The sequence below is a fragment of the Bos indicus x Bos taurus genome, chromosome 26 (genome assembly GCF_003369695.1).
Source record: "Bos indicus x Bos taurus breed Angus x Brahman F1 hybrid chromosome 26, Bos_hybrid_MaternalHap_v2.0, whole genome shotgun sequence".
Lineage (NCBI taxonomy): Eukaryota > Metazoa > Chordata > Mammalia > Artiodactyla > Bovidae > Bos > Bos indicus x Bos taurus.
In genome coordinates this window covers 34,139,635-34,162,776 of record NC_040101.1, presented here as the reverse complement: position 1 = coordinate 34,162,776, position 23,142 = coordinate 34,139,635, and the positions used below count along the sequence as shown (strand labels likewise).

Below are 23,142 nucleotides of genomic sequence, written 5' to 3'. Positions count from 1 at the left end.
TTAGCTTTTGCCCTGCTTCATTCTATACTCCAAGGCCAAATTTGCCTGTTACTCCAGGTGTTTCTTAACTTCCTACTTTTGCATTCCAGTCCCCTATAATGAAAAGGACATCTTTTTTGGGTTTTAGTTCTAAAAAGTCTTGTAGGTCTTCATAGAACTGTTCAACTTCAGCTTCTTCAGTGTTACTGGTTGGGGAATAGGCTTGGATTACTGTGATATTTAATGGTTTGCCTTGGAAATGAACAGAGATCATTCTGTCGTTTTTGAGATTGCATCCAAGTAGTGCATTTCAGATTCTTGTTGACTATGATGGCTACTCCATTCCTTCTAAGGGATTCCTGCCCACAGTAGTAGATAGAATGGTAGACTTTAGTGGTAGAGTATATGATAGTCCTCTTTTGCATCTTGTTTGGTCAGTCCCAGTTTACTCTTTTGGACTTGAAAGTAACATCTAGGTTTTGTTATTAAGTGATCAACCAGCTTAAACTGCCAGAAGATATGATGCCACGCATTTTAGAAGAAGAAGGATTCTATATTCAGAAAAAGCCAGAAATATATAAAAAGACCTGCAACAAAATGGAAAATCGTCTGCTTAAGCTAGAAGAGGCAAGTTCACTACCTGATAAGCTAAATCACTCACTGGCAGTAATGTGACATTTGTTTTTAGTGTAATATTTAATTACTACATTCTTAAGTATTTTTAATAGGGAAAGTGTTGGTTTGAAGAAAGTGGAGAAATAATGTCATTACCTTCACCTATTAGACGGTCATGGAATTTCAGACTAAACATAAGCAAGGAACCTTTAAATCCAGCACTGAAGACCATGTATAGAAAGGTAAACAACAGTTTATTTGTGATTATGTTTAGAATTCTTGTAACATAAATTATAACTTGTATATTTACTTGTATACTTATTTTGTTAATTCACCTTTTGAGGATATTAGTAAGTCTAGTAAAGGCAAAGCTATGATGAAGTATTAAATAGCCATTAAAATTATGTTTTCAAGGAATATTTAATGATCTGGGGGAGAGCTCAGAATGTGAAGTTAAAAAAAAAGGCGGAATGTGAAATTTCATATGATCCTATCTTTATAAAAATAGATAATGAGTGAAGGAATTTATCAATGAATAAGTACAGACGTGTGTATATAGATAAAAAGTCTGGGAAATATATAAGAGTTAATACTTATCTCTGGATGGTAGGACATAGGCTTATTTTTATTTTCTTTCTTATACTCTCTTCTAGATTTCAGAAATGAATCTATATTGTACTTAACAATCAAAGAAACAAATTTTATGTGTATTTCAGAGCACATTATAAAAATTAGCAGTTCATTAACCTAATGAAAAGAAATATTTAGACAGAAATAGTTATATTAAAAATTTGGCATGCTGCTGCTGCTGCTAAGTTGCTTCGGTCGTGTCCGACTCTGCGATCCCATAGATGGCAGCCCACCAGGCTCCCCCGTCCCTGGGATTCTCCAGGCAAGAACACTAGAATGGGTTGCCATTTCCTTCTGCAATGCAGGAAAGTGAAAAGTGAAAGTGAAGTTCCTCAGTCATGTCATAAAAAAATTTAAATAAGAATTATGTACAAAAACTTAATTGCTCAGTCACCTGCCTTTGTTGTTGTTCAGTCACATAATCGTGTGACTCTTTGCGACCCCATGAACTGCAGCACGCCAGGCTTCCCTGCTTTTAACTATCACTCAGAGTTCACTAAAACTCATGTCCATTGAGTCGGTGATGCCATCCAACCATCTCATCCTCTGTTGTACCCCTTCTCCTCCTGCCTTCAATCTTTCCCAGCATCAGAAACTTATCCAGTGGTGGCCAAAGTGTTGGAGCTTCAGCTTCAGCATCAGTCCTTCAGGGAATATTCAGAGTTAATTTCCTTTAGGATCAACTGGTTTGATCTCCTTGCTGTTCAAGGGACTCTCAAGAGTCTTCTCCAACACCACAGTTCAAAAGCATCAATTCTTCAGCACTCAGCTTTCTCTACAGTCCAACTCTCACATCCATACATGACTACTGAAAAACCATAGCTTTGACTAGACAGACCTTTGTTGGCAAAGTAATGTCTCTGCTTTTTAATATGCTGCCTAGGTTGGTCATAGCCTTTCTTCCAAGGAGCAAGCATCTTTTAATTTCATGGCTGCAGTCACCATCTGCAGTGATTTTGGAGCCTCAGAAAATAAAGACTGTCACTGTTTCCATTGTTTCCCCATCTATTTCCCATGAAGTGATGGGACCAGGTGCCATGATCTTACTTTTCCTCTTCTAGTAATTATATGCCTTTTGTAGTCAATGCTTTTTCTTAAAAGATGCCTTTCTGTATTTCTTTATTTTTTTAAATTAATTATTTTAATTGGAGGCTAATTACTTTACAATATTGTAGTGGTTTTTGCCATACATTGACATGAATCAGCCATGGGTGTACATGTGTTCCCATCCTGAACCCTGTTCCCACCTCCCTCCCCATCCCATCCCTCATATTCCAGTAGCTGCAACATTTTTATTTTATTTTTTAACTTTACAATATTGTATTGGTTTTGCCATATATCAAAATGAATCTGCCACAGGTATACATGTGTTCCCCATCCTGAACCCTGCTCCCTCCTCCCTCCCCATACCATCCCTCTGGGTCGTCCCAGTGCACCAGCCCCAAGCATCCAGTATCGTGCATCGAACCTGGACTGGCGACTCATTTCATATATGATATTATACATGTTTCAATGCTATTCTCCCAAATCTTCCCACCCTCTCCCTCTCCCACAGAGTCCAAAAGACTGTTCTATTCATCAGTGTCTCTTTTGCTGTCTCGTATACAGGGTTATTGTTACCATCCTTCTAAATTCCATATATATGCATTAGTATACTGTATTGGCGTTTTTCTTTCTGGCTTACTTCACTCTGTATAATAGGCTCCAGTTTCATCCACCTCATTAGAACTGATTCAAATGTACTCTTTTTAATGGTCCATTGTGTATATGTACCACAGCTTTCTTATCCATTCATCTGCTGATGGACATCTAGGTTGCTTCCATGTCCTGGCTATTATAAACAGTGCTGTGATGAACATTGGGGTACACGTGTCTCTTTCCCTTCTGGTTTGCTCAGTATGTATGCCCAGCAGTGGGATTGCTGGATCATAAGGCAGTTCTATTTCCAGTTTTTTAAGGAATCTCCACACTGTTCTCCATAGAGGCTGTACTAGTTTGCATTCCCACCAACAGTGTAAGAGGATTCCCTTTTCTCCACACCCTCTTCAGCATTTATTATTTGTAGACTTTTGGATCACAGCCATTCTGACTGGCGTGAAATGGTACCTCATAGTGGTTTTGATTTGCATTTCTCTGATAATGAGTGATGTTGAGCATCTTTTCATGTGTTTGTTAGCCATCTGTATGTCTTCTTTGGAGAAATGTCTATTTAGTTCTTTGGCCCCTTTTTTGATTGGGTCATTTATTTTTCTGGAATTGAGCTGAAGGAGTTACTTGTATATTTTTGAGATTAGTTGTTCGTCAGTTGCTTCATTTGGTATTATTTTCTCCCATTCTGAAGGCTGTCTTTTCACCTTGCTTATAGTTTCCTTTGTTGTGCAGAAGCTTTTAAGTTTAATTAGGTCCCATTTGTTTATTTTTGCTTTTATTTCCAATATTCTGGGAGGTGGGTCATAGAGGATCTTGCTGTGATGTATGTCAGAGAGTGTTTTGCTTATGTTCTCCTCTAGGAGTTTTATAGTTTCTGGTCTTACATTTAGATCTTTAATCCATTGTGAGTTTATTTTTGTGTATGGTGTTAGAAAGTGTTCTAGTTTCATTCTTTTACAAGTGGTTGACCAGTTTTCCCAGCACCACTTGTTAAAGAGATTGTCTTTAATCCATTGTATGTATATTCTTGCCTCCTTTGTCAAAGATAAGGTGTCCATATGTGCGTGGATTTATCTCTGGGCTTTCTATTTTGTTCCATTGATCTATATTTCTGTCTTTGTGCCAGTACCATACTGTCTTGATGACTGTGGCTTTGTAGTAGAGCCTGAAATCAGGCAGGTTGATTCCTCCAGTTCCATTTTTCTTTCTCAAGATTGCTTTGGCTATTCGAGGTTTTTTGTATTTCCATACAAATTGTGAAATGATTTGTTCTAGCTCTGTGAAGAATACCGTTGGTAGCTTGATAGGGATTGCATTGAATCTATAAATTACTTTGGGTAGTATACTCATTTTCACTATATTATTCTTCCAATCCATGAACATGGTATATTTCTCCATCTATTAGTGTCCTCTTTGATTTCTTTCACCAGTGTTTTATAGTAAAGTTGCAGGATATAAAATCAACACACAGAAATCCCTTGCATTCCTATACACTAATAATGAGAAAATAGAGAAATTAAGGAAACAATTCCATTCACCATTGCAACGAAAAGAATAAAATACTTAGGAATATATCTACCTAAAGAAACTAAAGACTTATATATAGAAAACTATAAAACACTGGTGAAAGAAATCAGTAGCTGCAACATTTTAACAGCAAGAGCATTTCACTCCTTATAGTGCTGATACTTCTCAGCCTACACAGAAAATAAGGTTTCTCCCTAAACTGAAGAGATTTATAATTTCGGAGGTCTCCTTATCTTTCTTTAACACGTGAGAAGCTTCTTTCTACATAATATACACTCTCTTTTCTTCTCCACAGTCTCTGTTCGTTTCTTAGAGAATCTAGAAAAATTTAAAAAAATTCCTCATATCATAATATGTCTTTAATATCTTTATACCACTTATGAATTTATTTCAGGATTTTCTAAAAATACACCAAAACTTCTTGCTGCTAAGAAAATCGTTTACCATTTTACCATTAAAAAAATGCATTTAAGGTTTAATTAGTTGTCCTACTTTTAAAATTAAGACAAATACAAGAGTTTTTTTTATCATGAATGAATGTTGATATTTTTACCAAAATTCCTTGCTGTTACCATACTTGGAGTAGACAAAACCCATAACAGTTTTACCTTCTTTTTTTAAATTGTTTAAATTTTTTTACTTTCTGGTGAGTATCTGTTGGCTCTTTCAGTTCTCTTAACAGGATGGTCAGATGTTTCATTGCTTCTTTCGACTTTTATGCAGTCACCAATACTATGCAGATCTTGCTGTTAGTGGTTTTTCTCTACCCACTTGTATTTTGGATTCAGTGGAGATGTTTTCAGATGCAATTTTGTTTAAAATCTTGTCCCTGGATTTTTGGTCTTGCTATCTAGTTACCCTGCTTGTTTTATATAGATATTTGGGAATACAGGCATATCTCTAAGATATTGCTGGTTCACTTCTAGACCACCACAGTGAAGCAAGTCAAAGGAATTTTTTGGTTTTGAAAAATGTCAAAAGTGCATGTAAAAGTTATGTCTACACTAATCTGTAGTTAATAAACTATTATTATGTCTAAAAAACCCAGTGTACATATCTGAATTAAAAAACACTTTATTGCTATTAATAACTGTCATCGGAGCTTTCTGCTCTTTTCTAACTTCATTTAAGCTAATTTCAGTGTTTCATGGACTCTTAGAGTTGGGAATAAATATAAATGTCAGTTCACCAAGCATGTAAACTTTGAGTATTAAAATTCATTCTGTAGCACCATCCTTAACAGGTAATATTCTGGAATTAGTGTCAGACAAATACCTCTGCCTGCCTTTCCCTTCTGTCTTCTCTACAGTTTTTATTATGCACAGCCAGCTATGGAGGCAAGGCTCATTTGGGGTTTCTCACTGGGAAATAAAAATCTCAGTGCTGTAAGGGCCACTGAAGCAGAGATAATAGTTTGCGATTTAAGTCTGGCTCCAGATGATTATTAGATCATCACCTTAACAAACTATTGACCCACCAGTTCTAAACACCATTTTTTTTATCGTGATCCTTTAGGAAATTACTTGGGTGCTTGTAACTTGAAAGTTAGCCTCTGCCAGCACATAGTAGTAAAGTAGATGACCATTTATAGTAAGGTGATTAAAATGCTCCAATATAAATATATGAAATCAAGGGCTATAATCAGTTTTAAGAAAGAAGGAGCAAATAATTGTTTTTTTGCTTTTCTGTGTCTTCATTTTCTTACAGTTAGCGTGTTACTTTTATAAGGAGTTACTTGTAATTAAAAAAATAGAATTGAATTAACATTGTGTAAATACTTTTCTTTAAAAGGCAGTGAAATCTGATCTAGAAAGCTCTATTAGGAACAAAATGGAAGGTCAAAGGGAAATGTACCAATTAGATCTCAATATAGTGGGTTTGCAATTCAGTCATCATCCTCTCTTCAATCAAGAACAAGTATTATGTGCTAGGCTGCTCCAACTTTATGAGTGTTTTCAGGACAGGCAGCAACAGAATTTACCACAGCTGCTTTATGAGAAGGTAAGCATGGTTTTCATTACATTTACAGAGCTGAACCTTTAATATTGGGGGAAAAAAAAAAAAAAAACAGTACAGAGCAAGTTATGGTGGAATATTCCCTTAGCACTTCAACTATTTAACCAAATAAAAAAAAGCTTGATTTCAGTTTTTCTGAAAAGAAATTGTAGGAATTAACTGGCCAGGGAGACAGATTCAAACATATCCTGCAGGGTATTTAGCATTTATAAATAGATTGCTAATCAATGGTATTTCTTGATCCTATGACTCAAGAAGAATATTTGAAATGATTACTATTTAAAAGAACCAAATGACTATTTCAAGTCTTGTAAGAAAGTATTTTTGATAAAAATATTAATGATCCTGAACCTTCTACAGAGTTTAGTATGAGAATGACTTAGCCAACTAATCGTCTAATGACACGCATGCGTGTGCACGCGTGCGTGTGTGTGTGTGTATTTGTGTGTGTGGTGCATGCACTCAGTTGTGTCCAGCTCTTTGTGACCCCATGGACTGTAGCCTGCCAGGTTCCTCTGTCCATGGAATTCTTGCATGCATGCATGTTAAGTAGCTTCAGCCGCGTCCGACTCTTTGCAGCCCAGTGGACTGTGGCCCACCAGGCTCCTCAGTCCATGGGATTCTCCAGGCAAGAATATTGGAGTGGGTTACTTCAGGGGATATTCCAGACTCTGGGATCAAACCTGCATCTTTTATGTCTCCTGCTTGGCAGGCAGGTTCTTTATGGAAGCCCAATGACATCGTAAAGAGTACATAAAGTCTGAGGAGAAATCAAAGAAATATACCCCCTGACTACTTTTATAAATTTGTACCTCTCGTTTAGACTGTATGCTGAGTTTTTGATACATGAATATTTTGTTAACTAGTGTTCTCTCTGAAAAGATTATTCTGATAGGTCTTATTCAGCTAATTAATACACTTAAATATTTAGTGAGGTATTTAGTTAAATAATCAAGCCTAGTAGGGTCACCAAGACATTCCAATAAGCTAGAAATGAATTGTACTTTAATATATTTGCTTCTTAAAGTACAAGTGCAAAAACAACAGGACTTAATCCATTTGATTGCGTTTTCATGTGGCAAATGTGTGGGAGTACTTCCTAAATGAAGCCTATGAATTAATAAGGTCAGAATATGTCCTAAAACAAAAGTTGAATATTCTAACTTTTAGTTTAATATGACTGTTGTTTTTTTTTGAATGAAAGAACCAACTCTGAAACTAAGATGTAGGTCATTGAAAATATGATTTGTCTATTTAATAGTTTTCCAACACTGTTGTGTAATCTTTGAAGCCTGGTCTAGCAATAGCAATTTTGTTTCACTAGAATACTACCTATTACTGTACATAAAAACTCATTTGTTTTTCATGTAGCATGGCTTTCTGTGTAAAATAATATTGAGGGATCATTATTTGCAACATTTTTATTAATGATTCTTAGGAGCCAAAGGTAATTTCTTGGCTGCTTTTTACTTCACTTTATTTTAAATGTGCACATAAAAATGTGCACATTATTTATTTATTTAAAATGTGCACATAAACATTTTCTCCAGTTTCCTGGTAAATTGTAAAAAGAGAAATTTGATAGGGCATGTGTATGCCCTTCTAAAATGAAAGAGAACTGTAGGAGGGAGGGGAAAAGGCCAAGGGTTGCAGGGTGTGACCATTGGTCTTCTACCAAAACACTGATTTATAATTTTTGCATCCTTTTAGTCCCTTGGTGTGAAATATATGGCTCTGCTCGTTCTCAGTGTGTTCAAACCAGGTTCAAAGTAGTAGGAGACTCAGTGACGTCTATGGATTTCTTAAACTGCAAAATGTCCTGTTAGGTGAACGTGAATTCCACTTAAAGAACACGGAGAAATGTTGTAGACAATATAAAAGAGTAGAACGGATCCTCAGTTTTGTAGAGTTCTGCTGTTGTTCCCTCTAGTTTACACAAGAGGGAAATTGCACAAGTAATTCAGGAGTTCATTCCCACTGTAAGAGATTCAGTGTAGACGTTTCATACTGTGAAAGTCCCACTTCAATCTTCACCTCGTGGTTTAGACTACAGCTTTAAAGATCTCTTTTCCATGTTTCTCTGTATATACATATGCCATGATAGATTTTAAGATAAATTGGATCTTCTATATGGATCTATGTATTATTTGGCAACTTGGCTTTTTAAAATTACTTCTTTTTTTAAAGTAATTTAATTACTTTAAAATTACTTGTAATTTAAAATTACAAGTCTTGGAGCTTGTCCCATATCACTATATATAGACCCATAATATACATGTATTTTAATATGTTCAATCACTCCTCGTTCTTGACACTTCTTATGGTCATGAATGACTTCATAAATGACTTCTTAGGTCATTTCCATCTTCTTATAATTACAAGTAATAAAGCAGTGCACATCCATGTATCTATGTATTTGAGCACATGTGTGAAAACTTCTGTAGGCTAGATTTGTAGAAGTGAAAGTTCTTGGTCAAGAGTAAGGGTGCATGAAGTTTACATTTTTATCAGAGAGTAATGAATTGCCTTTCCAAGAAAGTTTTTCAGTTTGAATTTCCACTGATAGTACAGGACAGAGCTTACTTCCCAGAGCCATAACTAATAGTTGATATTACTTGCCCAGTTTTCTGTATAGCTTTGTTCATCTTTATAAGAGTTTTCATATATATATATATATATATATGTACAAATATATATACACATATAACTATTTACACATGTACATACACACACATTGCATGTACAAAATGTATATCTTTTGAATATGTTTTAAATATTTTTATCCCATTCTGTTACTTGCCTTTTTACTTCATTTTTCCTATCTCTTGGAAATATTTAAAATTTTATGAGGTCAAACCTGTCAGTTTTTTTCTTTGGGGACTTTAGGTTTTGTTCATTTATTAGATTTCCTAGATTTTTATCAGTTAGCATATCTTTGGTTACAATTCACAGAGAGCTCTCTCAGTTGCTTTAAACCATAGGGAAAAGGTATGACTTTCTATATCAAAAGTTCTAAGTTAGGGCAGTTCTGTAGTTGGTTAATTTGATGGCTCAACAATATGAACAGCCCTGACTTTTCTAAGGACGAGTATCTCCTCATTGGTTTTTTCCTAGAATAAAATTCTTACAGAGTTGACCTTCCATATGAACATTAGAACTAGCTTGTTAACTTCTATTTTAAAGATTCTCCTACCATTTTTACTGCAGCTTCTTTGAAAATGAGAGTGTTAGTCTCTCAGTCACGTCCGACTCTTTGCAGTCCCATGGACTGTAGCCCACCAGGCTTCTCTGTCCATAGAATTCTCCAGGCAAGAATAGTGGAGTGCGTAGCCATTCCCCTCTCCAGGAGATCTTCTGACCCAGGGACGGAACCTGGGTCTCTTTCATTGCAGGCAGATTCTTTACCATCTGAACCATCGGTTATTATATTAATTGTAAAAGGAATTTTATCTTAAAAAATTTGGGTTTCCGCATCCAGGCATGCAGTATGTCTTCACAGTTGTTGAGGTCTTCCCTTGTGTCTTGCAGTAGAAGTTTATATCCATTGACTCCAGTCTTGGAGTTCCCACAAACTGTCCCTAACTGTGATAGGCTTTTTCTGCCTATCCCTGTTATAGAGAACAGTTTCCCCTGGTTTTATTTCTTTGTCAGTATTCTCTGTGGATATTTCTCTTTGTTTTGTAGTTTCTTCAGTACATTCTGTTGATTTTATTTGACTTCTTTTCCTATGTTGCTATATATTTATTCTTTTATAGAGAGATAGATGTAGATATAATTATAAAATATGTATATAGATATGGTTGTGATGATGGCAGTGGATATGGATAAAGACAGATAGATGTCTTTTCTGTAACCATTGGATATTAGGTAGAAGATAAAATAGATTCCTGTGTTCAGTCTTCTATCTTGATTGAATGACATTTCTTTATGTTAACTGATCAAATGACTACCTAGAAGTTGCATGGTATAAGGTTTATCTCTTAGACAAATATTGAGGCTCTTTTTCAGTTCTGCCCCAGGGTACTTTTATGAAATATATTTTGACAAATAAGACAGTAATACAACAAAAGTATACACTTGTGTTTCTGATGCACATACTTAGACCTACAGGTGAATTGGAGTGATAGTAACAGGTGGATGAAGTGTACCAAAAAAGCTCTTTTGTTTTAGCTTAAAGCACTGACGGATGCTACCAAATTAGCAAATGAAAATTCGGAAATAAGCCAGCTGACCAGAAAATCTTTGCAGGATTATTATTGGCAGATAAGGTAGGTTTTAGGACATTCTTGTATTCATCAAGCATTTATTAAGGAGCTTGTTTAAACAAAGTATTGTACTATGCTGTGGAAGATGTAAAATAAGAAACTAACAATATCCTTACTATTTTTAAAATTGAAATATAGCTGATTTACAATATTTTGTTAGTTTCAGGTATACAGCCAAGTGATTCCATTGTAATTTTCAGATTATATTCCATTATGCTGCTGCTGCTAAGTCGCTTCAGTCATGTCTGACTCTGTGCGACCCCATAGAACGGCAGCCCACCAGGCTTCCCGTCCCTGGGATTCTCCAGGCAAGAACACTGGAGTGGGTTGCCATTTCCTTCTCCAGTGCATGAAAGTGAAAAGTGAAAGTGAAGTCGCTCAGTCATGTCCAACTCTTAGTGACCCCATGGACTGCAGCCTACCAGGCTCCTCCATCCATGGGATTTTCCAGGCAAGAGTACTGGAGTGGGGTGCCATTGCCTTCTCCAATATTCCATTATAAGTTTTATCAAATATTTGCCATTATGAGATTTATCAAATATAATTCCCTGTGCTAAGCAGTAAGTCTTTGTTGCTTATCTATTTTATGTGTAATAGTTTGGGTTAATCCAACACTTCTAATTTGTTCCTCCTTCCCTCCTTTTCCCCTTTGGTAACCTTGTTTCTTTTCTATGTCTCTGAGTTTCTGTTCTTTTTTTTTTTTTTTGAGTTTCTGTTCTGTATACAGATTCATTTGTGTTATTTTTTAGATTCTACATATAAGTGATGTTATATAGTATTTGTATACCCTTTTGACTTGCTTCACTAAGTAAAATCTCTCTAGGTCCATGCATGTGTGCATGCTAAGTCGTTCCAGTCGTGTCTGATTTTTTGTGACCCTGTAGACTGCAGCCACTAGGCTCCTCTGTCCATGGGGTTCTCTAGGCAAGAATACTAGAGTGGGTTGTTATGCCCTTCTCCAAGGAGATCTTCTTGACCCAGGGATCAAACCCGCATTTCTTATATCCTCCTGCATTGGCAGGCAGGTTCTTTACCACTAGTGCCACCTGGAAAGCCCCTGTAGGTCCGTATGTTGTTGCAAGTTATAATATTTCTTTTTTTTTTTATGGCTGAGTAATACTCCATATTTGTGTGTGTGAGGGGATATACACACCTTAAACCAATCATCTGTTGATGGACCCTTGGGGTTTGTTTCCATCTTCTGGCTGTTGTAAGCGCTGCTGCTATGAACATTGGGGTGCATGTATCTTTTCCAATTAGAGATGTCCTGTTTTCCGGTATATACCCAGGAGTGAGACTGCTGAAGATCCGTAGCCTTTAGGCACTTAAATAAATGATTCCAACTTTTTGTAACATTTTTGTGTAAAAATATTTAATAGAAGTATCACATGAAAGTAGCTGTAGCTTTATTAATATGATCTATTTATTTAAAAATATGTTGATTAAAAACTATTACAAATTTACTGATACCTTTCAATTTACTTGAATCATGTTTATCTGAAGTGTTTGTATGTTTGAGAACTAGTTTGCATACACATATGTGCAAGATATATTACTAATTTAACCTAAAAGCAACACTCAGTGAGTATGTAGAGTTAAGGACCCTTATTTTAAAAAATGGTCTACAATTTGGGAATCATTAGCTACTAGACTAGTTAGGAAGAGAAATTAGGAAAGTATAAAATAATTGGAAAAATAATTTAAAGACAATACATAATTATGTGCTTAGGAATCTCCAAAAGCAGGAAAGCTCTCTGGGAGGTACTTATTGGGTAGAAAGTTAAACTTGCACAAAGATATGACTACTCTGAGTGATTTGATAGTTAAAGAATTTCTCTGACTCCCTGCCCATTGACCTAAAATGGCTCTACAAATTCTTAACCGCTGGAGGCAAGTTGTTTTAAATAATTGGGTTTCCTAGAATAGCCTGCTGCTGTTGCTGCTAAGTCACTTCAGTCGTGTCCAACTCTGTGCGACCCCATAGACGGCAGCCCACCAGGCTCCCCCATCCCTGGGATTCTCCAGGCAAGAACACTGGAGTGGGTTGCCATTTCCTTCTGCAATGCATGAAAGTGAAAAGTGAAAGTGAATTTGCCCAGTCGTGTCTGAATCTTAGCGACCCCACGGACCGCAGCCTACCAGGCTCCTCCGTCCATGGGATTTTCCAGGCAAGAGTACTGGAGTGGGGTGCCACTGCCTTCTCCAAGAATAGCCTAGTTCAGTATAAACATTGTTACTTGTTTAGTATAAACACTGTTACTTGAGGAAGCTGACATATGCCTTGTACAAGTACTGGCATATAATGAACTATCTCTGTAAATAGCAGTTGAATGAATTAATAGAAACCATCAGTATATACAAAACAGTAAATTACTGTTGTTTATAAGCTGAAACTCCAGTACTTTGGCCAGTTCATGCGAAGAGTTGACTCATTGGAAAAGACTCTGATGCTGGGAGGGATTGGGGGCAGGAGGAAAAGGGGACGACAGAGGATAAGATGGCTGGATGGCATCACTGACTCGATGGACATGAGTTTGGGTGAACTCCGGGAGTTGGTGATGGACAGGGAGGCCTGGCGTGCTGCGATTCATGGGGTCGCAAAGAGTTGGACACGACTGAGCAACTGAACTGAACTGAACTGGTAAGATTAACTAAAACTTAAAGCCAAAAACACTCATTGACATAAAGAATGCTGAGGAAGTAAGGAAAGACTAAGGAGTAAAAAGAGTGGTAAATATGTGGATAAGTCTCAGTGAGTAGTCATGTAATGATGTTTTACAGGCATAAAATTAGAGAGTTCACAAAATGGCTTAGACTTAAAGGTAAGACATAATACCATAAAACTCCTAGAAGACAGCATAGACAAAACATTCTCTGACATAAATTGTACCAATGTTTTCTTAAGTCTCTCCCAAGGCAAATAGAAATAAAAAACAAAAGTAAACAAATAGGCCCTAATCAAACTACAGACTTTTGTACAGCAAAGAAAACAGACAAAAACAAAACCAAAGAACCCCAAAAAGACAACTTACAGAATGAGAAAATATTTGCCAATGATGTGACTGACAAGGGCTTAATCTCCAAAACATATAAATAGCCTGTACAATTCAATAACAAAAAACCAAACAACCCAATTGAAAAATGGGCAGAAGACCTAAATATAAATTTCTCCAAAGAAAGTGTAAAGATGGCCTGTAGTCACATGAAAAATACTCAACATCACTAATTATTAGAGAAATGAAAATTGAAACTGCAATGAGGTACCACCTCATACCAGTCAAAGTGGCCATCATTAAAAAGTCTACAAGTAACAAACGGTGGAGAGAGTGTGGAAAAAGGGAATCCTCCTACCTTGTTGGTGGAAATGTGTGTTGGTGTAGCCACTATGGAAAACAGGATGGAGGTTCCTCAGAAAACTAAAAATATATTACCACATGATCCAGCAATCCCACTTCTGGGCATATACCTGGGTAAAGCTATAATTCAAAAAGATGCATGCACCCCTATGTTCATAGTAGGACTATTCACAATAGCCAAAACATGTAAATAACCTATAATAAATGTCCATCGACAGATGAATGGATAAGGAAGGATGTGGTACATATATATACAATGGAATACTACTCAGCCATAAAAAATGATGCCGTTTGCAGTTTCATGGATGAAACTAGATTGTCATACTGAGTGAAGTAAGTCAGAAAGAGAAAAACAAATACCATATGATATCACTTCTATGTGGAATCTAGGGTGAACCTATCTGCAAAACAAGCTAACTCACAGACATAGCAATCAGACTTGTGGTTGCCAAGTGGGGAAGGAGAGGAAGGGACTGGGAATTCAGGGTTGGTAGATGCAAATCATTGCATTTGGAATGGATAAACAATAAGGTCTTACTGCATAGTACAAGGAACTGAATATAATTTCTTGGGATAAACCATAATGGAAAAGAATATTTTAAAAAGAATATATATATGTGTAAAACTGAGTCACTTTGCAGTACAGCAGAAGTTGGCATTATAAATCAACTATACTTCAATAAAAAAACAGAGTAAAATATAAAACTTTTAGAATGGAGTAAAGAATGGAGAAGGGTAAAAGTAATTAAAGATATTTGCATTAGCGATTAAGACTTTAGTAAATCAAGGACTTAAATTTTAACTTATAACCTCTAAAGGAAGAGGATAAAAAGATATAGTTTCCAAATCAAGAGGAAAATGAGATAATAAAAAATACTCAACTGATCCAAAAGAAGGCAAAAAAAAAAAAAAAGAGAGAGAGGAAACGGAACAGAGAAACATGAGACAAGGAGAAAGCACAAAAGAAAATGGTGATGTTAAGCCTAAATATATCTAAATGGGTTAAGCAATCCATTTTTATGTAGACTGGATTATATTACTTTGATATTCAAGTAGTATGCTCACTATCCCATCAGGCAAAGTACTTCTAAATTTGAAGCAGTAGTTCTGATTGTTAATCTGAAAAAACTATGATAAATATACTACAGAATGTTAAGAAAACCTGGAAATACATGGATTTTAGTAGAGTACTTTGAATAGTGAAAAATCTTAAAGATGCATAAATTTCTAAATGGAATTTCATTCTCTATATGAAGATGTGAGTAAAATGGAAAAAAAAAAAAAAAATGAGGTGGGGAGCCCAGAAGAGTTAGTGCAATAAATTGTTTGAAGCCATTTGTAATGACTTGTAGCTCTAATCCACTAACATGATTTGTTTTTTTTCATTAGAGTCTGGTTGCTTTACAATGTTGTGTTAGTTTCTACTGTACAGCAAAGTGAATCATATATATATATATATCTCCCCTCTCTTGGATTTCCTTCGCGTTTTGGTCACTGCAGAGCACTGAGTAGATTTTCCTGTGCTATACAGTGGTTTCTCGTTATCTATTTTATACACAGTATCAATAGTGTATGTATGTCAATTCCAATATCCCAATTCACCCACCCACCCTCCTTTTCCCCTTTGGTATCCATATGTTTGTTCTGTACACCTGTATCTCTATTTCTGATTTGTAAATAGATTGCTTATACCGTGTTTTTCAAATTCCATGTATTAATATATGCATTCATATGTGATATTTGCTTTGTCTCTCAATCCATCCATGTCTCTACAAATGACCCAATTTCACTCCTTTTGTGACAGTGATACTCCACTGTGTATATGTACCACATCTTCGTTATCCATTCCTCTGTTGATAGATTTAGGCTGTTTCCATGTCCTGGCTATGGTAAATAGTAGTGCATGAACATTGGGGTGCATGTGTCTTTTTGAATTCTAGTTTTCTCTGGGTATATGCCCAGTTCACTAATTTTTAATCTAACATTATTGTTGTAGTGATACAAAACAACTCTATGAATTAGAAAAGGAAAAGGACTTTTCCCTGCTACACAGTATATTACGGACTTGGAAACAGATAAAATCCCTTCGACAACGACAAGGGTTTACAAGCACTTCAGTAAAGTTACAGTTTCAGAGGTGAGTGGCTGCTCTGTTTGTTCTTATAGGTCTCCTGAGGAGTTGCCCACTAATCACTGGGAATTAACAGAAACTGGGAAAAAATCCAGAAGTTAGTCAACTGCTTGATGTAGTCAACAAAGAATTTGTATAATGTATAATGAATATATAAACAGTAGTTACAGCTTTAAGACAACTGTTTCCCAGAGCAACTGCTGCTGCTGCTGCTGCTGCTGCTAAGTTGCTTCAGTCATGTCCGACTCTGTGCGACCCCATAGACAGCAGCCCATCAGGCTCCCCCGTCCCTGGGATTCTCCAGGCAAGAACACTGGAGTGGATTGCCATTTCCTTCTCCAATGCATGAAAGTGAAAAGTGAAAGTGAAGTCGCTCAGTCGTGTCCGACTCAGCGACCCCATGGACTGCAGCCTACCAGGCTCTTCCATCCATGGGATTTTCCAGACAAGAGTACTGGAGTGGAGTGCCATTGCCTTCTCCGCAGAGCAACTGCACCATTTGCTATTCCCAACAGAGTATATAATATCAAAGAATCTCCTTTTTAAAAGATTAAAATTTAAAGACTGAACTTTTTGCTGAAAAGTGTAAACCCCTGCCATCTGAAAGTGTTCCAGATAACTGGGGTTTTGCTGGACTACTAATGGAAGAGGAATAATAGTAAAACCTACTTCGTGGGGTTGCTGTGAGAATTAAGTGAGTTAATACGTGTAAAGTACTTAGAACATTGCCTGGCATGTACTTCGTAAGTACAATGTTTGAGTTAGCTAGTGGTAATAGTAGTAGTTGTAGTAGTAGTTGGTGGTGGTGGTGGTAGTAGTTGTAGAAATAATAGTAGGACAGCAGTAGTAGTTGGTGGTGGTGGTGGTCCTCATAGAAGTGGGAGTAATACAGAGTAGTTGTGAGTGGTGGTGGCAGGAATAGTGGCAGTAGTGTAGTGGTGCAGCAGTAGTAGGTGGTGGTGGTGGCGGCAGTCACTGTGTTGGTAGTAGTAATGTCATGAATTCCTTACTGTTTATGCATAAACCCCAAGGAGTATACCTGATTTACCACTTACTGTTGCTATAGTGTCTTGCCCTTACACATGCTCATGTTCACAGCTTAAGAAATACGAGAGGGACTTGCTTGGTCCACTTGGACTACCACTTGCTTGGTGGTCCAGGGGTTAAGACTCCATGCTTAACCATGCAAGGGGTGTGAGTTCAATCCCTGGTCGAGGAACTAAGATCCTACATGCTACCTGTTGCGGCCAAAAATTAAAAAAAAAAATGAGAGGAAGCATGGGTTATGCCCTTAAATTTATATCTTCCATCCCCATTGGTTCCTTATTCTCACCAGAGAGGTTTCTTAATATCCTTAGAAAGGGCATAAAAATACTAACAGTAAATTAACTGGGCTTCCCTGGTAGTATTTAATAAGTAGGGAGAAATCTGTGAAAACTGAGAACAAGCTTATGAAATATTATATTTATATGCATATATATGTATGTGTAGGAGAAGGCAATGGCACCCCACTCCAGTATTCCTGCCTGGAAACTCCCATGGATGGAGGAGCCTGGTAAGCTGCAGTCCATGGGGTCGCTGAGGGTCGGACACAACTGAGCGACTTCACTTTCACTTTTCACTTTTCATGCATTGGAGAAGGAAATGGCAACCCACTCTGGTGTTCTTGCCTGGAGAATCCCAGGGACGGGGGAGCTTGGTGGGCTTCTGTCTATGGGGTCGCACAGAGTCAGACACGACTGAAGCGACTTAGCAGCAGCATATGTATGTGTATCATACTGACAAATTCCTTGGGATGTAAAATTATTTAATGTAAGAGATTGTGATGTATGTGTGTAGTGTGTTGGCAATATCTCTAACAACTCAAATAATTCCATATTTCTGTTTTAAATAATTCTATTTTTTTATTAATTAGGTTGAAAATGAATAAATGTGATGAACAAAAACAAGAATTGTCAAAAATGTCTGGGACTGAGAAGAAAACTGAAGGAAAAGCATTTAAGAACAGGAAGAAACAGGAGGTATTTACACTGCAAAATAACATTCAACTCATCCTAACTGGTTATAATATTTGTTTGATAGAATAGTGATAGAATAGGAAATCTTGATATTTATAATAGTTACCCAATGAAATGACAAATAAAAAAGTTGAATTTTAAGAATAATTGTCCTAAACAGTGAATTTACATTATAAATTATTTCTTTTTCTGTTTCTAGAGCTTCTCATATTTAGCTTCAGAATTTGAAGAAACAGATACTGAAATAGTAAATCCAATTACCGTGATACCACAACTTTCTTTCACAGCAGAATTAACAAACTTATCTAGATGTTCACTGTAAGCATTTTCAAAATTATTATAAGCACTTTCAGATTATTTTTCTTCATTATATGTTATCTAGATACTGTATTGTTTAATAATGTTAGATTTCCTGATTGCTAAGTTTAAAAAATGAATTTGCACTTTTAATTGCTACCATAGTTCTATGATATTATCCTCATTTTAGAGATGGGTATTGAACTTCTAATTTATGACTGAGGTGGGACATAAACCAGTTTGGTGTGATGATTGGTTTTGTTTTGCTATGGTAATAATTTTTGTTCAGGTATAAATAGGTGGACTATAAAGCCACTGTGAAAAATAGGATTATATGGTCATCCTTGCTTGTTGAAGGATCTCCTGGCTTTCATAGAAAATGTTCTGATTAGAAAGGACCCTCTGGAAAATTTTTCTACTTGGACAATACAAGCTTCTTTCTTTCCCAGTTGTGACTTCTTCCTTGACCTTTAAGGTTTTCTTTCTATTCCTAGGAAATTCATGCATAACAGATATCATGCCAATCCCCGTTTCTCCCATCTCTAAGCCTTTGGATCTCATCTCCCTTAAAGAGGATGTAGCAACTTAGAGCACTGAACTAGGTACAACCTCTGTCCCATGAAACATTTGGTACCAGTTCATCTTTGAATACTGTGAATGTGCATCATTTAGTGCAGTGTTGGAAGATAGTGGGTGTCCAGTAAATATTCATGTTCATTAAATGAATGAATAAGTGGTTAAACTTTTAAATGAACATAAAGAGTGGCAAACACAAAGGCAAAATCATCATTACCTTCTTTCTGACTAGAGAGGTAGAGCAGTGAAGCAATTTTTATTTGTTCTACACCTACTTCCAAAAAGGGGCCCAAGATAATTTCTTGGGTAAGATGCCCACAAAAGGACCATCTAAATAAGGATAAGAGAACAGCCATAAAATGGAAGTTGGAAATAAAGAGGAGAAAAAGAAGGAAGAAGATATTTGTGCTGGAAAGGCTAAGCTAAAACTTAGAGGAAGTCAAGGCAAAAGGAAATTAAATGCTTTATATCTTTTCACAGCTATTACTGTCATGGGGCATTGCTGTCATTATCCACTGAAAATGTCCAGTTGAATAAGAATTGAGTCTTTAGAAAAGAATAATATGGTTATGTCAAAGAGAGAGATAAAAGGAGTACATGGATTAAGGGAACATTAAAAAGAGTTTCGGAGAAGGCAATGGCACCCCACTCCAGTACTTTTGCCTGGAAAATCCCATGGACGGAGGAGCCTGGTAGGCTGCAGTCCATGGGGTCGCTAGAGTCAGACACGACTGAGCAACTTCACTTTCACTTTTCACTTTCATGCATTGGAGAAGGAAATGGCAACCCACTCCAGTGTTCTTGCCTGGAGAATCCCAGGGACAGGGGAGCCTGGTGGGCTGCTGTCTATGGGGTCGCACAGAGTCGGACACGACTGAAGCGACTTAGCAGCAGCAGCAGCAAAATGAGTTTACAGGTGCGAAAAGGCAAGATTTCGTGAAGATGAAGATAATCCCGAATTAACAAATTCTCATAATCAGTAGATAAGCTCATTATTTAAACTACTCTCAGAGGATAACGTAAGGGACATATTTTATGAAACTATTACTATTTCTTTAAAGGTAATTGGGAGGAAGTTAAAAAAAGACCACCAGGGAGATAGGAAGAATAAGTAATCTTTTGTCCCATACCCTTTTGAGAAGATTATAGAGAAGATGGGCAGCTATGCTGGCCAATAGGATGATCAGGGTGGAGAACAGAAGGGAATTTTATGTTTCAGCCTATGGCTTATCTTCCAACTAGTCTTTTACCTTCTGAAAATCAGGATCAAATCTTACCTGTCATTAGGTCAATTGACTTGTATCTGAGAAGATAGTCAATAAATGTTGGTTGAGAGAATGAATGAATGGGTGGAGGGAAGATGCCTTAGGAGTTCATATTATTGAATGGATCCATTTTTTCCCCAAAAAGTGTTGTCATAGTACCCCAAGAAGTTAACCTTTCTGCCTGGCCTCTGATCTTTGGGTTCAGAGAAACAATGTCCTGGAAAAAAAGAATATATAACCTAAAGCCTAAAGAGATTCACAAAGACCTTTAAGAGGACACAGCAAGGCTGTTGTCTTAGAGGCACCTGCTTGAGGTTATTGAAAACATAATGTGTGTGTGTGTTTTAAAAGTTTGAAAATATTTTTGAATTCTTGATGCAAGCTCCCTCACCCTCATTCCTAAGTCCCTCAGTTTTTTCCTCTCATAAAACATTTTATAATGGGTGTGTTATAATCTCTTTAAGTTATAATTTAGTAAAATAAATAGTTGAATGATTTATGGTACTTTAATTTAGTTCTTTTTCTGTTTTTGAGTTAACATCTTTTTAAAGAAATTTCTTTATAGGAGAAATTTCTTGTCTGTGGATAAGAGATAGGCAAATGTTATTGGGCTTAAAGATAACATTTGTCCTCTAAAATTACCACATTTTAATATGTTGAGGTATATTTTGAAAAGAATAATATTTTATATCTGGTTTGCTTTTCAAGGGTCTCTTAAAGGTTTATTTAATTTTTAGGTACGAACAAAAGAGGAGAGCCAAAATTCAAAAGCTTAAATATTTTATTAAAATCTTATACAACGATAAACAGGTTTCTTGCACTTCAGTATCTCCTCTACAGTTTGATTTTAAAGTCATGTTTCAGCAAATTTTCAATATTCAGTTAATATATTGGCCTGAAACAATTTGCTTGGAGGTATGCCATTGTCATTTAATTTTGTATATTATTTTATACAATACATAATTTAAAATTTCTTGTTAGTTACTATTATGTTTTTTATATTAAGATATATTAAGATAAGATATTAATATTTATAGAGAATATACTTATAATTCATCAGTAGTCTTTTATGCTTTAAGTACAAAATTATTTGGTTTGCAGTTGTTCTAAATACTTCTTTCCTGCTATAATTCTTGCCAACCCTAGACGTGCAGCATTATTCATTTATTAGTGAGGTGGAAGAGGTGAAAGAAAGAAAGTTGTTTAAACTATGAGTAGTATAGCAATTGTCAATGTTGAATAATTTCTTCAAATTGCCCCAACCTTGGCTTGGTGATTTCAGTCTCTTGATATATTTGTTCATCTTCTAAAAAATTTTTTTTAAAAATCTGATGAAGAAACACATATGTAGCAGACCCCTGATCCCTTCCCAAAGACCCCATCATAAGAATCCCGGCACTAAAAGAAGAAAATATGATGATGAAGACAAATTAGAAACAGTAATGGAATCTAGACAACAAGTCTTGATGGCTGATGCTTAAGAGTTAAACTTGAACCTAAACCTGGAAGAAAAGTTAGGAGGAGTAAAGATTTGTGTTATATGAGTATGGAGTGGAGTCTGAGACATGGGGAGATTATTATTACAAATCTAAATCAGTTATTTTTCAATGCCTAGAATAACTTTGTGCTATCCCTGATCAAAAGCTGTATTCATTTTATTCATCTGTGCTATTAAGTTACTATCATTTTAAAATGTACCTCTGTTGACATTTTTTAATTAATTAATTAATTTTAATTGGAGGCTAATTACCTTATAATATTGTAGTGGTTGTTGCCATACATTGACATGAATCTGCCATGGGTCTACATTGTTGAAATCTTTATTTTGAAAATATACTGACTACACTTTCCTACTATTGTATCTAAAATAAATTATGATATTATAATCTAACCTCTTGAAGTTTAAAATTGCCCCCTCTCCCAAAATAAGTAGGTGTAGATTTTGAATCCTTCGTCATCATCAATTAGCACATGATCCTAACAAACTAAGAGGCAGAGAAAGAAATGAGTCTATCTAGGGATAATTCACACCATTAACAGCTGCATGAATTGCTAAATGAATCTATATGCCCTTGATGAACACATAGGAACCTACATTTCTAATTTTATTATTATTTTTCTTTCCTTCTTCAGTTCAGTTCAGTTCAGTTCAGTCACTCAGTCGTGTCCTACTCTTTGCAACCTCATGAATCACAGCACGCCAGGCCTCCCTGTCCATCACCTGGAGATCACTCAAACTCATGTCCATCGAGTCGGTGACGCCATCCAGCCATCTTATCCTCTGTCGTCCCCTTCTCCTCCTGCCCCCAATCCCTCCCAGCATCAGGGTCTTTTCCAATGAGTCAACTCTTCGCATGAAGTGGCCAAAGTACTGGAGTTTCAGTTTTAGCATCATTCCTTCCAATGAACACCCAGGACTGATCTCCTCTAGAATGGACTGGTTGGACCTCCTTGCAGTCCAAGGGACTCTCAAGAGTGTTCTCCAACACCACAGTTCAAAAGCATCAATTCTTTGGCGCTCAGCTTTCTTCACAGTCCAACTCTCACATCCATACATGACCACTGGAAAAACCATAGCCTTGACTAGACGGATCTTTGTTGGCAAAGTAGTATCTCTGCTTTTCAATATGCTATCTAGGTTGGTCATAACTTTCCTTCTAAGGAGTAAGCGTCTTTTAATTTCATAGCTGCAGTCACTATCTGCAGTGATTTTGGAGCCCCAAAAAATAAAGTCTGACACTGTTTCCACTGTTTCCCCATCTATTTCCCATGAAGAGATGGGACCAGATGCCATGATCTTAGTTTACTGAATGTTGA

At 36.4% G+C, this 23,142-nt stretch overlaps 1 protein-coding gene across 1 annotated transcript in view; it reads left to right on the top strand.

Moving 5' to 3' along the window:
* The window catches only part of CC2D2B (coiled-coil and C2 domain containing 2B), a 107,928-nt gene that overhangs the window by 12,592 nt on the left and 72,194 nt on the right, over positions 1-23,142 (top strand). Inside the window, exons 7-14 of the mRNA XM_027528984.1 lie at positions 470-606; positions 708-836; positions 6,193-6,402; positions 10,588-10,685; positions 16,035-16,175; positions 18,085-18,190; positions 18,387-18,505; positions 21,063-21,240. Coding sequence (XP_027384785.1) covers positions 470-606; positions 708-836; positions 6,193-6,402; positions 10,588-10,685; positions 16,035-16,175; positions 18,085-18,190; positions 18,387-18,505; positions 21,063-21,240 — 1,118 coding nt within the window. The remainder of the gene's footprint in view (positions 1-469; positions 607-707; positions 837-6,192; positions 6,403-10,587; positions 10,686-16,034; positions 16,176-18,084; positions 18,191-18,386; positions 18,506-21,062; positions 21,241-23,142) is intronic.